This window comes from Poromitra crassiceps (assembly GCF_964638095.1).
Source record: "Poromitra crassiceps genome assembly, chromosome: 15".
Classification (NCBI taxonomy): domain Eukaryota; kingdom Metazoa; phylum Chordata; class Actinopteri; order Beryciformes; family Melamphaidae; genus Poromitra; species Poromitra crassiceps.
The window spans coordinates 39,835,089-39,848,031 of NC_139634.1; the positions used below are offsets into that span (position 1 = coordinate 39,835,089).

Below are 12,943 nucleotides of genomic sequence, written 5' to 3' on the forward strand. Positions count from 1 at the left end.
ATGTACAGTACAATTTTCAAAATGTTAAAGTTGAAAGTTAGATTTTGAGTGAATTATAGTACAGTTAAAACTGAATAGACAGAAAATGCAACAACGCAGCGGTCAACACTGAAATGTCACACACACACACACACACACACACACACACACATACACACACACACACACACACATTACATACAACTGTATAAATTCAGGGTCCCCATGGGTCATTGAAATCCTTGAAAGTTTGTGAATTTGAGAATAAACATAAATAGATATAGGTCATTCATTGAAAGTGCTTGAATTTATATATTTTGTGCAAGAATAGAGATGTAAGTTCTTCTGATATATATATATTTTTTACTTGATGTGTAACAGCATCATTGAGAAGCCTCTCTCTTTTTAATAGTTGTCTGTCAGCTTCTGTAAATAAAAATTCTCAGTGTGGTAACAGTAATTAACCTTGAGCTGTGTCTCAAACCCGTGTTGGGTCCTTGGATTTGAGGGATTTGAGCCTGGACGTCATTGAAAGTCCTTGAATGTGATGTTAAGGAGGTGTGGGAACCCTGACATTGAGTTGCAGTCCAGCAGTGTGTCTCATATCTGTCCTGGTCTCTCCTTGCAGAGGAAGCTTCACAACAGGCGGACTCTCTCCATGTTCTTTGTGAGTATTTTGCCGTTTTGTCTCGTTTGGTTTCGTCCGGGCAGCTTTCCATCCTTCCTGTGACGCCAGCAGCAGCACACCCAGAGGATATCAAAGGAACAGCAGAAACCGGTCTCTTTGATTTCAAACCAAGCAAAGATATTCTTGTAGCTGCAGGGAGAACAGAAGGAAACAAAAACCGCACCATCCAGAAACAAAACAAATACGTAATCTGAGGTTCAAGATTCAATCCAACCAGGATACATCCAACTAGGATACCATGTGATAAATACAAGTTTGCTGACAAGTTTGACTGAGCAGAATGTTCTGAAGACACAAATCTTCCCAGCGATGCCATTGGCCGCTAGAATGTAAACAACAATTTAAAAATGTCATTACAAAGTGACAATAATATCATTTGGATGGAGAGCTTGTGAAACTGTGATGGTCAAGCGTCTCATTAGTGATTACTACAGCATAATAACGTGGAGCTGATATCACCATTCATGTTCCTGACACCACAACAAATTAACAGTTTTGTATCGTGATATATTGAATTTCAATATATATATTGCAGCAAATCGTATCGTGAGATAAGCAGGCTGTCCATCCTGACTCCAGAACATCCAAGGTATCTTCTCCAGGTTTCCCAGGACCTGGATCAGAGCTTCTCCAAGCTGCAAATTCCACCAAAGGTCCCAAATTCTCCACTTTCCAGAGTTTTATTTTCTGTTTTTCAACCAGCTGTCTTGCTCGGCCAACATAGCTGCGACAGCACGCTCCTGTAGGTTCTCCCTCTACAATATCCGCAAAATCCGTCCCTTTCTCACAAGGGAAGCAACTCAACTCCTGGTCCAGTCACTTATCATCTCCCGCCTGGACTACTGCAACGTGCTCCTGGCCGGCCTACCTGCCACCGACATCCGACCACTTCAGCTCATTCAGAACGCTGCAGCCCGTCTGGTATTCAACCAACCCAAATTCTCTCATGTCACTCCCCTCTTCCGGGACCTTCACTGGCTTCCCATCTCGGCACGCATCAAATTCAAGACAGTGGTACTGGCCTACAGGGCAGTACACCAGTCAGCTCCCCTGTACCTGCAATCTATGGTCAGGTTCCAAACCTCACACCGCTCCCTTCGCTCCTCCACTAGTGCAGGGCGCCTCGCCCCTCCTTCGCTACGGGGGCTAAAAAGTCGCTCATCCCGATCGCGACTCTTCTCGTCCCTGGCACCTCAATGGTGGAATGAGCTTCCACCTTCAGTCAGGACGGCTGAATCACTGCCGATCTTTCGGAAAAGACTAAAGACACACCTTTTCATGCTCCATCTGGGCCCTTCTTGAACTAACTTCTTTCTCTCTCTTAAAAAAAAAAATTACTAACTTAACTTTACCACTATTCCTTCAGATGTTGTAGTTGTCATAGACTGTGTTGCATAGTTGATCGCTCTATTGCTGACAAAAATGTGTTATTGTAAGTCGCTTTGGATAAAAGCGTCTGCCAAATGACGTAATGTAATGTAATGTTTTGAAGTGGGGGGGGGCACTTTGTTATCTACCCACATTTGATAGATGAGGCTTGGTCTCAGGTCAGCCTCTCTGCAGACCCTGAGTGCTAAAGCCGACGCCCGCTCAGATACAGGCAGAGTCTGCCAACATGGCTCCTCCCCTTCCTACAGGAAGCATCCTCTTCCTCAGGATGTTTCTGTGGGATGTTTGAAGTGTGGACAGGATGAGGGGGCGTGGTCAGGATGGGGGGCGGGGTCTCAAATCTCAAATCCCTGATGTGTGTCAGAAAACTGAATGTAGCTACTGGTGGCTGCAACGCTGCATTGAGTGCCTGACTTCAAAATACTGTTCAGATGGTACGTACTACAGAAGATACTGTTCACTGAGCTTTCAGATGGTGAATGCTGCTTATTCCCATGTCACATGAAGGCAGCGTTAAGTTCTTTGCACACACAGTCTGTTTTTTCGTATGCGTTTTTTTAATCCGTCATCTGAAAAAAATCGTTGCGCACAGAAACCTTGCACACTGAGTCCGATGCATTCTATTGTTATGTTTGTCGTTCTGTTCACAATACGAGCTGTCTCACTCTGCTCACTCTGCAAAACCCTGATTTACACAAACACAAGATCTCAAGTCAAGACTTTAGAAACCTTTTCAAGTCACCAGAACCAAAAGACAAGACACTTCTCAACAAGACAAGACAAGACACGTCTCAACAAGACACGTCTCAACCACTGACCTCAATAATATGGACACATCCACCCACTACTTTTTGGACTCACATTTTGCAGCAAAGTGTTGTCTGTCGCCATCTTGTGGTCCTTACGCAGCTCACGTTTCCCCGAGCCACAACTCCGCCTGCTATTGGTCCAGTGATCGGCAAGCTGCACGATCACTGGACAGGCGACCTGTCAATCACCCCCTTTTCTATCATCTATTTTACTCCAAACGGGCGAGTTATATAAAAAATGACCCTTTTTCAGTTGTTATGAAAAGGTGAAATTAGGTATATAGACCCAAAACCGTGTTTTGCCCCTGACTGGAAACATGTTTAATCCTGTTACAAAGTCGGGCATTTTAACACGTTCACTGCCAATGACGTGTTTTTACGTCAAACAAAATCCAACGGTTGACTGCCAATGACGTGTTTTACGTTAAAAAAATCGATTTTTTTTTTTTTGACGGTGGGACGTTGATCTAACCCTTTTACGTCTCCTATACCAATATTGGAGGTATTGAATGTGTATAATCTATTTTACCGACCCACTGAGTGGCGACATGTCTCTCCAGAGTAGAAAGAGGCGAGCCAAAACTGGAGGGAAAAGCGCGAGGAAGCCGTTCTCATACTGTAAAATGGATGGCGAAAACGCTTTCACTTTCGCGCTGACGCACAGCGGTGGCAACGGTGGGGGGTTCCAAGAATAGACTGGATGCACACTTTGAAACACGCACCATAAATAAGCCCAGAATCGCAAGAGCTTCATCAGAGCTCTCAACCGAAACGCCAAGAAACGAGCGAAACCCATCCAGCGAGCCCCATCCAGACTGCCAGGCAGCAGCCAGGCAGCAGCAACTCGTTTGTCACAGACCCGCTGCAGAGCCAAGGAGGGCGGAGGAGAACGCCCACGGAGGGAGGAGTTGGAAGCAGAGGGGGGTTTCCTGCTGTTATGGAGGAAATTACTGTTCAAAACTATTGTTTAGATGTCTGACGTCTTACTGATGCCAAAAATGAATGGTTAAAGTGACTGTTCTATCGAATTTCACAAAAAGCCGTTTATCTCAGAATAAATTTTCAGACGCTGAAACCATGCTGTATTCAACTGCTAATGCTTACATAACTACTAACTCTACAAACTAACTCTTTTAGACAGAGAAAGCACACATTCTATTAGTTCTTTTGAGATATTGTGTGTTCACAAAATCCTAACAGAAACGAATCCTCGGCTCTTGAAAGATGAGCCAAAATCCTCAAAAAAAAACCTTGGCAGAAGCTAACTACAGTATTGAAAAACGGCTGGCAGTGAATGTGTTAACATGGGGTGAATGCCTACTGCACTCAGCCCCAAGTGGCCATTCGAGGAACTACAGCTTTCAGGAACACTTCTGCGTCTTCATAGGAAAACCATAGAGTTTGTCCACTGGTCTCAACTGACTGGAGTCCAAAGGGAAGGTTGTCTGAAGGTTTTCGTGGGTGAATCAGATAGAGAGAAACTAAAACAATGGCGGCCGCGCCTTCAACAGGACGTCTGCCGTTTCCCCTCCTGAATGTTTTCCTCATCATCTGACCGGAGGTTTTGTTTCACTTCATGTGTTTTTTATTGATCAGAAACACCCAGTTAGATTCCACTCATGTTTCTCCTCTAATTGTCTCTTTTGTCTCTAGGAGAAAAATATCAATGAAGTCAAGTCAAAGTTTATTTGTATAAATATTTACACAAAGTGCTGAACAGCGAATCACAAATATCAAATAGACACATACAGTTGGTAAAAATAGGAATAATCAAGAGAACAATCGACATAATAATAGGCACAATAAAAATAAGGTCAGGGGTGACGAGCTCAACTTGAATTGAACACTAATAAGAAGAGATAGGTCTTCAGCAGTGACTCTCAATTGAAAGAAACGTTTTAACTACAGAACTAATCTGTTTATCGAATTCAAATGAACAATGAGCTGTCAAAAAACACACCAAGATTCCTAAACAGATGAACGACTTTAAGGGGCTTAACCCATTGATACCTGATGCAGCATTTGCGTGTATATCCCTCATTTGTGTGTGTATCCCTTTAAGACCGCGAACCGCGGTTCGCGGTCTTAAAGGGATACACACACAAATGCTGCATCAGGTATCAATGGGTTAAGGGGCAAGGGTACTAATGCTCTCATCCAAAAGGTTGGGTCGCTCAAACATAACTATATCAGTCTTATTATAATTAAGGTTAAGAAAGTTTAACTCCACCCAGGGTTTAACGTCCTTGAGACACTTCAGCAAAGGCTGCATGGAATCTTTGCATTTTGGTTTTAACGAGAGATGAATTTGGATATCACCAGCAAAACAATGAAAAGGAATGTTATGCTTCTCGAAGATGGACCCCAGGGACAACATATATGTTTCCTATATATTCCCTGTCTCCCACTTTCTTTTATGTTCTTATTGCTCTTATTTGCTTCCCTCTCTTTCTGTCTGTCTGTCTGTTTCTCTCTTTTTTGTTTGTTTATATCCCTCTCTCTGTCTCCCCTTTGTTTCTATCTCTCTCTCTCAATTCAGTTCAATAACTTTATTATCACTGTTGTTAATCAGAAACAATATGGCCTAAGGCAGTTACTCCCAAACTGTGTTATGGCTCCGCCTGCTGGTAAGCGAGGGCCATGCTGACTGCCATCATGTTATTTGACTCTGACTCCAACAGTAGTATCATACCCAGCTGCAGATATAGAGAAGATCCAATAGGTAGTAGCATTACTATAATAGTAAAGATGGGATATCGGTATATCCGATACTGACGTATCACATATTGGATATCAGACTGATGTCGCCGATCCACATTCCGATCAAGAGTCCATTTATAGCTTGCACTGGACCATAAACTGCTCTGACATAACATGAAACAGTGCTAGTAAGTAGTACCGTAGTAGTAGTAAGTACTAAGCTAGTAATGTTAGCACTTAGCTAACTTAACAACATGTCTTTAGTTTTGGAGTTATTTTAGTCTTATAAATATTTGGGGGGGTTTAATTGTCGGTTTGTTGAAATGCTATTTTACAAATGTTGAGTGGATCAATTGTTTTGGAAATACCTAATGACCTTTATTCATTTTTGAATTTAATCGTGTGTAATATTATGAACCAGGTAACAAATGCTATGAGATAATTGATGACCAAATCGGATCGGAACTGAAAAAAAGTGGATCAGTGCATCCCTATATAATACAGCCTGGACATGACTCTGGCATCACAGGTCAAAGGGTGCCATGTTGTGCACGTGTGTGGTTTGTTTTCAAATAAAAGTGAAAGTCTCTCTCTCTCTCTCTCTCTCTCTCTCTCAGCCAATGAAAGTGCAGCAGGACTCCTTTCAGGAGCGTTCGGAGTCGCCTGACCTCCCCGAGCCACTGTACGAGGAGGTGGGCGACTTCGGCCTGCAGGTGCTCAGGTCCCTGGAGACCAGCTTCCTGTCGGGCGCCGCCGCCGACACCCGGGAGGCACCGGACCTCCCGCTCAGCCTGGTTCCCTTGGAAACCGGCTCATCGGACCCGGACCCGGACTTGGATCGAACCCCGGACGCACCGCGGAGCCGGGGCAGCAGCGGAGATGCAGATTTGGACCACGGCTCGGATCCGGACTCGAACCGCCCGCCGCCGCGTCCTGCCAGGAGGAGGCTGCAGCCCGTCTGTACGCCGTCGCAAGAGCTGCTGCTGCAGGAGCTGTCGTCTGTCTTCACCAAGAAGAACGAGGAGGAGGAGGAGGAGGAGGAGGGAGAGGAGGAGGAGGAGGAGGAGGAGAGGCCATATGATGTGTGAGGGAGAGACCGAAGAAAAAAGAAAGAGTGGAGGTGTTCGTATCAGCAGAGATCAAGTTGTTTGGAAGGAGGATTTCCCTTTTGGGTGGAAATGTAAAAACAGATGAAGTCGTGAGTTACGATCGCCACCATGTTGACATTTCTTGGAGCCAGAGCAGCCAAAGAGAGCCTGAGGGTGGAGCCACGGTGGAGGGGGCGGAGTGTACTGTAGGTCATCTGCAGAGCCACGGCGCCGCCTCCTATTGGCCAACAACAACCTGTCAATCACTAGGGAAACAGAGCGGTGTTTTATCTGTTATATGTGGCACAATTATTTTGAAAATCGCCTTAAGGACACACAGCTACTGCGGTCAAAACCTCTTGTGTAAAGAAAATGTATTGACTTTATATTTTGCTCAGAAGTTGGTTGGTTGTAGTCATTGGCTGGTGGGAGTCTATTTGGTGCCTCTAGCGGACGTTGGGGGAAACTGCGGGATCGGCTTCAACGTTCAGCTGAGGTTGTTTGGGAAATGGTGCAAAGCAGACACAGTGATGTCTGACGTCTGGTGGAGGATCCAGGACTGCACGTCTTTAACCTGGGAATCAAACCCTCAACCCGGCCGGCTGTGTAACTCTCTCTGAGAAGGACATGTGACGGACTGAAATATTTTCACATCTGCCCGTTAACATTTGGGAAGAAAAAAAAGATGAAAGCTCTCTGGAAGCGGAGTGGAGGATACTGTGACAGCTGACAGATGTACAGACTCTGATTGGCTGAGAGGTTTTCACTGAAAGAATGTTACGTGTTTGAAAGAAAACACTTCCGTTGCTACTGAACGATGAAACTAAAGGGAGAAATGCTTCTATAGTGGATGGAGACATGGACGCATTTGTTGAGAAAGAACATCTTGTCACTTTGACTGATATGAAATCAGGCACCAATACCAATGTTATTTTGTATTTAAGGTGCCAGTAGCCAATATTTTATACACATGGAGGCGTGAATATTAAGCTTTTTAAGGCCAATGCCAAGATTGTTGGACTGAAGATGCCAATAGCCGATATTCAATATCTTCAATATCAATATTCAATATAAAAAATATAAAAAAATCCTAAAGCAGGTTAAAACTGTAGGAGACATCACTGCCTTTAGAATCTAAAGGCATCTAAAGTTTAGACGAAGAATTAATTTACAGAAGTAAATAACGTGTGCAGAAAAAATTGGTTAGAATGGGAAATATAGAATGGGAATAGCCTGTTTTTCTGTATCTGTGTTCAGGAGGAACCTCCATCAAATCAGAGGTGATGATATCTGATATGTAATTAAAGGAAAATATAAATAACCTGATATATTGACAACTTGACATGTGACATTCCACATTATATAATAGACACCACAATATATGCATTCCATGTCTAGAAATACATGATGTAGATGTGAAATATCTAGACATGCTATATAGTAGATATACATCACATAAGATATACGTGTCTAGATATAGATTTTATAGATGTACGTTGCATAAGCTAAAAATGATCCTCCAGGAAAAGGAAGTTACTGGTTAAGGATACTGGTTCTATTGGTTTTAATGGTAAAACACTGTATGAAATAGCTGCTTCACTGTCTCTTTTGTTTGTTTTGTCTGTTGTACATTTCAAATTAGACTTGAGCTAACTGCTTCAGCTATTAACAATATCCCTGTTGTCTGCTTTTATATTATAGGGTTCTGACACTGGTGTAGGTTAAGAGATGCACATGAATTGACATGTTCTATTGTAGAGTTGTTGGTGCTAAATTGGCACATTCTGAGTCTTAAACAACTGGATTTTATTGTGAAATTGGCACATTCTGAGTCTTAAACAACTGGATTTTATTGTGAAATTTGTTCCAGCCTTTCTATACCTTAATTTATTTTTTAAATACTGCAACATACATTTGGCTTTTCTTTTATTAGTGTTTTCTTCATGAGCTGTGACTCAGGATGTTTCCATGTTCAGACAGCAGGTGGCAGCAGAGATTCATGCTCTAGCAGTCTGTATAGGGTTATAACTGGAAAGAGTCCTGTGTTGTCAGTGTCAACACAACAGTCTCATCTAATCCAGAGATTCTCAACCTTTTTCATATCAAGGACCCTCATTTAGTCCACATTAGAGCCACTGACCCCTACTTGATGAGATGTTGTTTCTCACACCCAAATCTGAGATTATTTTTTATTGTCGGATATATGATTTTGTCCAGAATTCCATGCATATCTGTATTGTAGTTGGAGAGATGAACATACCAAAAAAGACATTTCTCTACATTCTCTAATTGTGTTAACTTATTGTAAATTAAATCATCATCAATTTGCTGGGGACCCCTGTGGAACCCCCTCAAGGACCCCTAGTGGTCCCCAGACCCCAGGTTGAGAACCACTGATCTAATCGGTCCTCAAACTCGGGTCTTCATCATCCTCCTCTTCATCACCCAGTCAGTCCAACTGAGTCTTAACCGAGAAACTGCATCCCACCTGTGTCATTGCTATGCAGCTGTATATATTGTATGTACATTATTCCATTGTGATCCTGCAGTATCAGTGTTTCACCTGTTGTGGTTGTTCCGGATGGATTCCTGTACACGAAGGATTATATTAAAATATGATATTTTTTTGTTTCATATAGCATGGAGTTCACTACAGATTTTTATTGTTTCACGGGGGAAATGTGTGCAGACAGTTCAGATGAAACTCAGCCATCCCAGTGAGGAAATCAGAATAAAACTAACAAACCACATCACTGGTTAAAAAAAAAACGGTTGACAGCAGACAGAGTTTGTATTCAGTAAGTTGCTTTCAATTCAAACGGTTCTTCCAGTTCTTGAAAATATAGACCAAGAAAAAAAGAACATTTGTGGACAGAATAGGGCATTTTAAACTCCTAGGTTTAAAACATTTCAAACGTACTCAGAAGATAAACAGTAACCACTAGAAATACTACACTGTTACAGGAAGACTTCAATATAAAAACACAAGAAGATTAAGACCTTTTATGTTTTGGGGCATTCATTGCTGCACAGGTATACGCCATGATATGGAAAATGAGTTAACAGAGGGAAAAAAAATCTTTTTTATTCTTGCAGTAGCTAACGAGGAAAAGCAGCATCTCCAAAAGTGAACAAAGTGTTTTGAAGACAATATATGGCCTTGAAAGTTTATTATTTTTTTTATTTTTATTTATTTATTTTTATTTTTTATATACCTATGTTTGTGGATTTGAGAAAAATCTAACAAGGCCCTAAACATGTTTGATCTCTCACTTCACATCCTGAGGAAAATTCTGATGTTTCATTTTGATGGGTTTCATGTCTTCTTTACCCCACCACATGTCCCTGTTCTTCTGAAATCCACAAACTTTCAAGGATTTTCAAGGCCTGGGGGAAGTCTGACTTCACATCCAGAGCAAAACCCAACGCAATGCAACCCAAGTTTGGACTCCTTCAGCTTCACCCAACAAGAACTTGTTTTAATGAAAGTGTAAAAAGGGATGGATTACAAAACACAGTCTGACATTCAATAGAACCGATCGAAGCGGTGTGTAGAATAGCAGCAGTAGAAGAAGAAGTTGGCATTGTACAGTACATCTCTGCAATCCAGAATGTCAATGTTTCTTAATTTAAAAGAGAACTTCACCAAAAAACAATGAAGATTTATTTTGCACATGTCCATATTCATGCATGAATGACATCACTGTTCCACAACTTAACTCAAATCAACTCTCAATAACTGTCAAACTAAATGAATGCCTGCAAAACTGTTGACATTTTTTGGACATGTGAGAGATCGTGTGCAAAATAAATATCCATTGTTTTTTGGTGAAGTTCTCCTTTAACCAAAAATATGTTGCAGATCAACATTTGTAGATATGTGTATATCAATATTATAGAGTGTGCTATTGAAATAACGCAAACACTTGACTTTCACAGCAGAGAGCCGTGTTCGAGTCCCAGTGTGTTGAAAGTCGACTTTTCAACCGTAAGTCACATTTAACGTTTTTCTTATTCACGCCTAAATCAAACCATAATTCTAACCGTAAATTTATTTTTTACTTGCCTAAAGTAAAGATAACCAAAATTGTTAAAGTTGTTTTATTTGCATTTAATGTTGGAAAGGCATCAAGGTTTTCAAATTAACTGCCGTTTAGTTTCAATTAACGTTGAGATTGCAGGTTTGCAGAAACGTAAAATGCTGATGTTTTAGAAACAAAATGCACAAATGTTGTGTTTCAAATTTGTGTTGAGATTGGACATGTCCCTTAACTCATTGAGTGCCATGGACGTCCTTCGACGTCCAATTAAATAGTGACGTAGAGTGCCACGGACGTCCTTCGACGTCCAATGCGTTTTTTGACGGTGGGACGTCGATCAAAGCCTTCCGCAGCTCCTGTACAACTATAGTAGCTATTGGAGGTCTATAACCTATTTTACAGAACCCTTAGGTGGCGACAGTGCTCTCCACATAACAGAAAGGCAAGGAAAAAACAAAGAAGAAGTCGTTATGGAAACGGAAATCGCATCGCATCCGTATGCATCGATATGCTGAAGCACGTTACTGCAGCTGTGCCTGCAGCAGCCAATCTGCTCCCACAATTGAGCCGCTCCGTGTCGGTTGCGACAGCACATCCGCACATCCACACCGTGGAGTTGTTATTATTCTCAACTGGAAGCATCGTTGCCGGTGACAAACACACGCGGAACGCTGTAAAAAAGCAGGATGTCGAGCACCCTTCACTGTGCGCACAGCAAACTCAGCAGAGAGCCACCACAGACAGGAGGAGGAGTGTGCAGTTGAGGCGAGGCGAGGCGGGGCGGGGCGGGGGGGGGGGCACGCAGAGCAGCACACAACACCCAGACAGACCCAGGCAGCAGGACAGGATTGACAAACGCAAGCCAGAATATCCGATGCCCACCAGCAGCAAATCAAGACCAGCAAGAAGCTGCAACCAGCAGCGCACGCAGGGGCCAGCGCTGCTGGTTGTAGCTAAAAAATATTATTCTGCCAAACAGAATTCCCTGGCCTTCACTGTTTTATTGAAGGAAATTATTTTTGAGGTGTGACTACATTAGAAAAGATTAGCTTCAGAGTCAGTGATGTGCTTGAAATGTTTAATTTCACAAAAGGCCAATTATCTCAGCTTCTAGAAAAAAATTGCTGTTTTTGGATGAATCAAGCTATCTTCTCCGGCTCATAACTAAAGAACGGAAAATGGGATCAATAAACTTTTTTTTGCAGATGATAGAATAGAGTCTCATCGTTCTTTGTGCGTGTTCAGTGTTTACATAGTAATATCACACAATATTCTGTGGGCCTCGAGAAATCACTGAAAACGCTCTGAAACTCTGGCACTGGGAGCATCCGTTCTCCAAAAGTGGCTGGCACTCAATGAGTTAAATGCCAACTTTTTATTCTGGCGACTGGGTTGTGATGAGGTGGCGGGTCCGTCCGGGCCGGGGCGTGTTCGGTCTGAAGGAACCGGCCAAAACAAAGCGGATGGATTTCAGTCTGGAGCCTAAATCAGTTAGTCCGAACTGTCCTGACCTCTGAGCCACTCATCCGGCCTTTGAAGGGATGGGGGTGGGGGGGGGAGGGTAAACTGATCACCGCTGTCTGTCCCTTAAGTGACAATATACCCCGAGGTCCTGAGACACACACACACTCACACATACACACATTACACACACACTCTCACACTCACACACCTGCTGGAAGGAGAACGACTTTAAAAAAAAAAAGGTGTCTCGCTGCCTCTAACGAGCCGAGCATCTGCTGTGAAGATGATCTGTCAGGAAAAACTACAACTGCAGCTTCCTGCCTCCCGTCATCAACTTCCTTACATCCAACACAGTCGAGTGTTTCTGCATCTGAAGATAAAGTCAAGTTCACTGCTGCCATCAACTTTTTCCACATCTGTTGTCTGTATCCAAGTTGCATCTGAGTTGCATCTGAGTTGCATCGTCCTACAATCAACTGAAAAGTTGCGTGCAACCTGGCCGTGGCGCCCCGGTGGCTCACCGGGTTCCAATCCGGGCCGCGGTCCTTTGTTGCGCTGCATCCTCCCCTCTCTCTCACATCACTTCCTGTCTCTCTCTGACTACCTATCTGTCAATGAAAGCATTAAATGCCAAAAACCTACTTTGTAAACGTGGTCGAAGGCAAACGTATATGCCCTTCACCCACCCCGACCACAACACCCTACTGGCCACTGCTTTATTTCATCGTCACACTCCTGTGGCATTGATTTTAGACATTGTGGGAGTTCTATACAAGTTTAGTGGAC

General features: G+C 42.9%; 1 protein-coding gene across 1 annotated transcript in view; it reads left to right on the top strand.

Annotated features, from left to right (window-relative positions):
* The window catches only part of arap3 (ArfGAP with RhoGAP domain, ankyrin repeat and PH domain 3), a gene marked incomplete at its 3' end in the record, with an annotated part of 57,976 nt that extends 51,323 nt beyond the window's left edge, over window positions 1-6,653 (top strand). The window contains exons 33-34 of the mRNA XM_083652306.1: window positions 608-646; window positions 6,183-6,653. Of these exons, the coding sequence (XP_083508432.1) occupies window positions 608-646; window positions 6,183-6,653 (510 nt within the window). The remainder of the gene's footprint in view (window positions 1-607; window positions 647-6,182) is intronic.
* Between the last annotated feature and the right edge of the window lie 6,290 nt (window positions 6,654-12,943).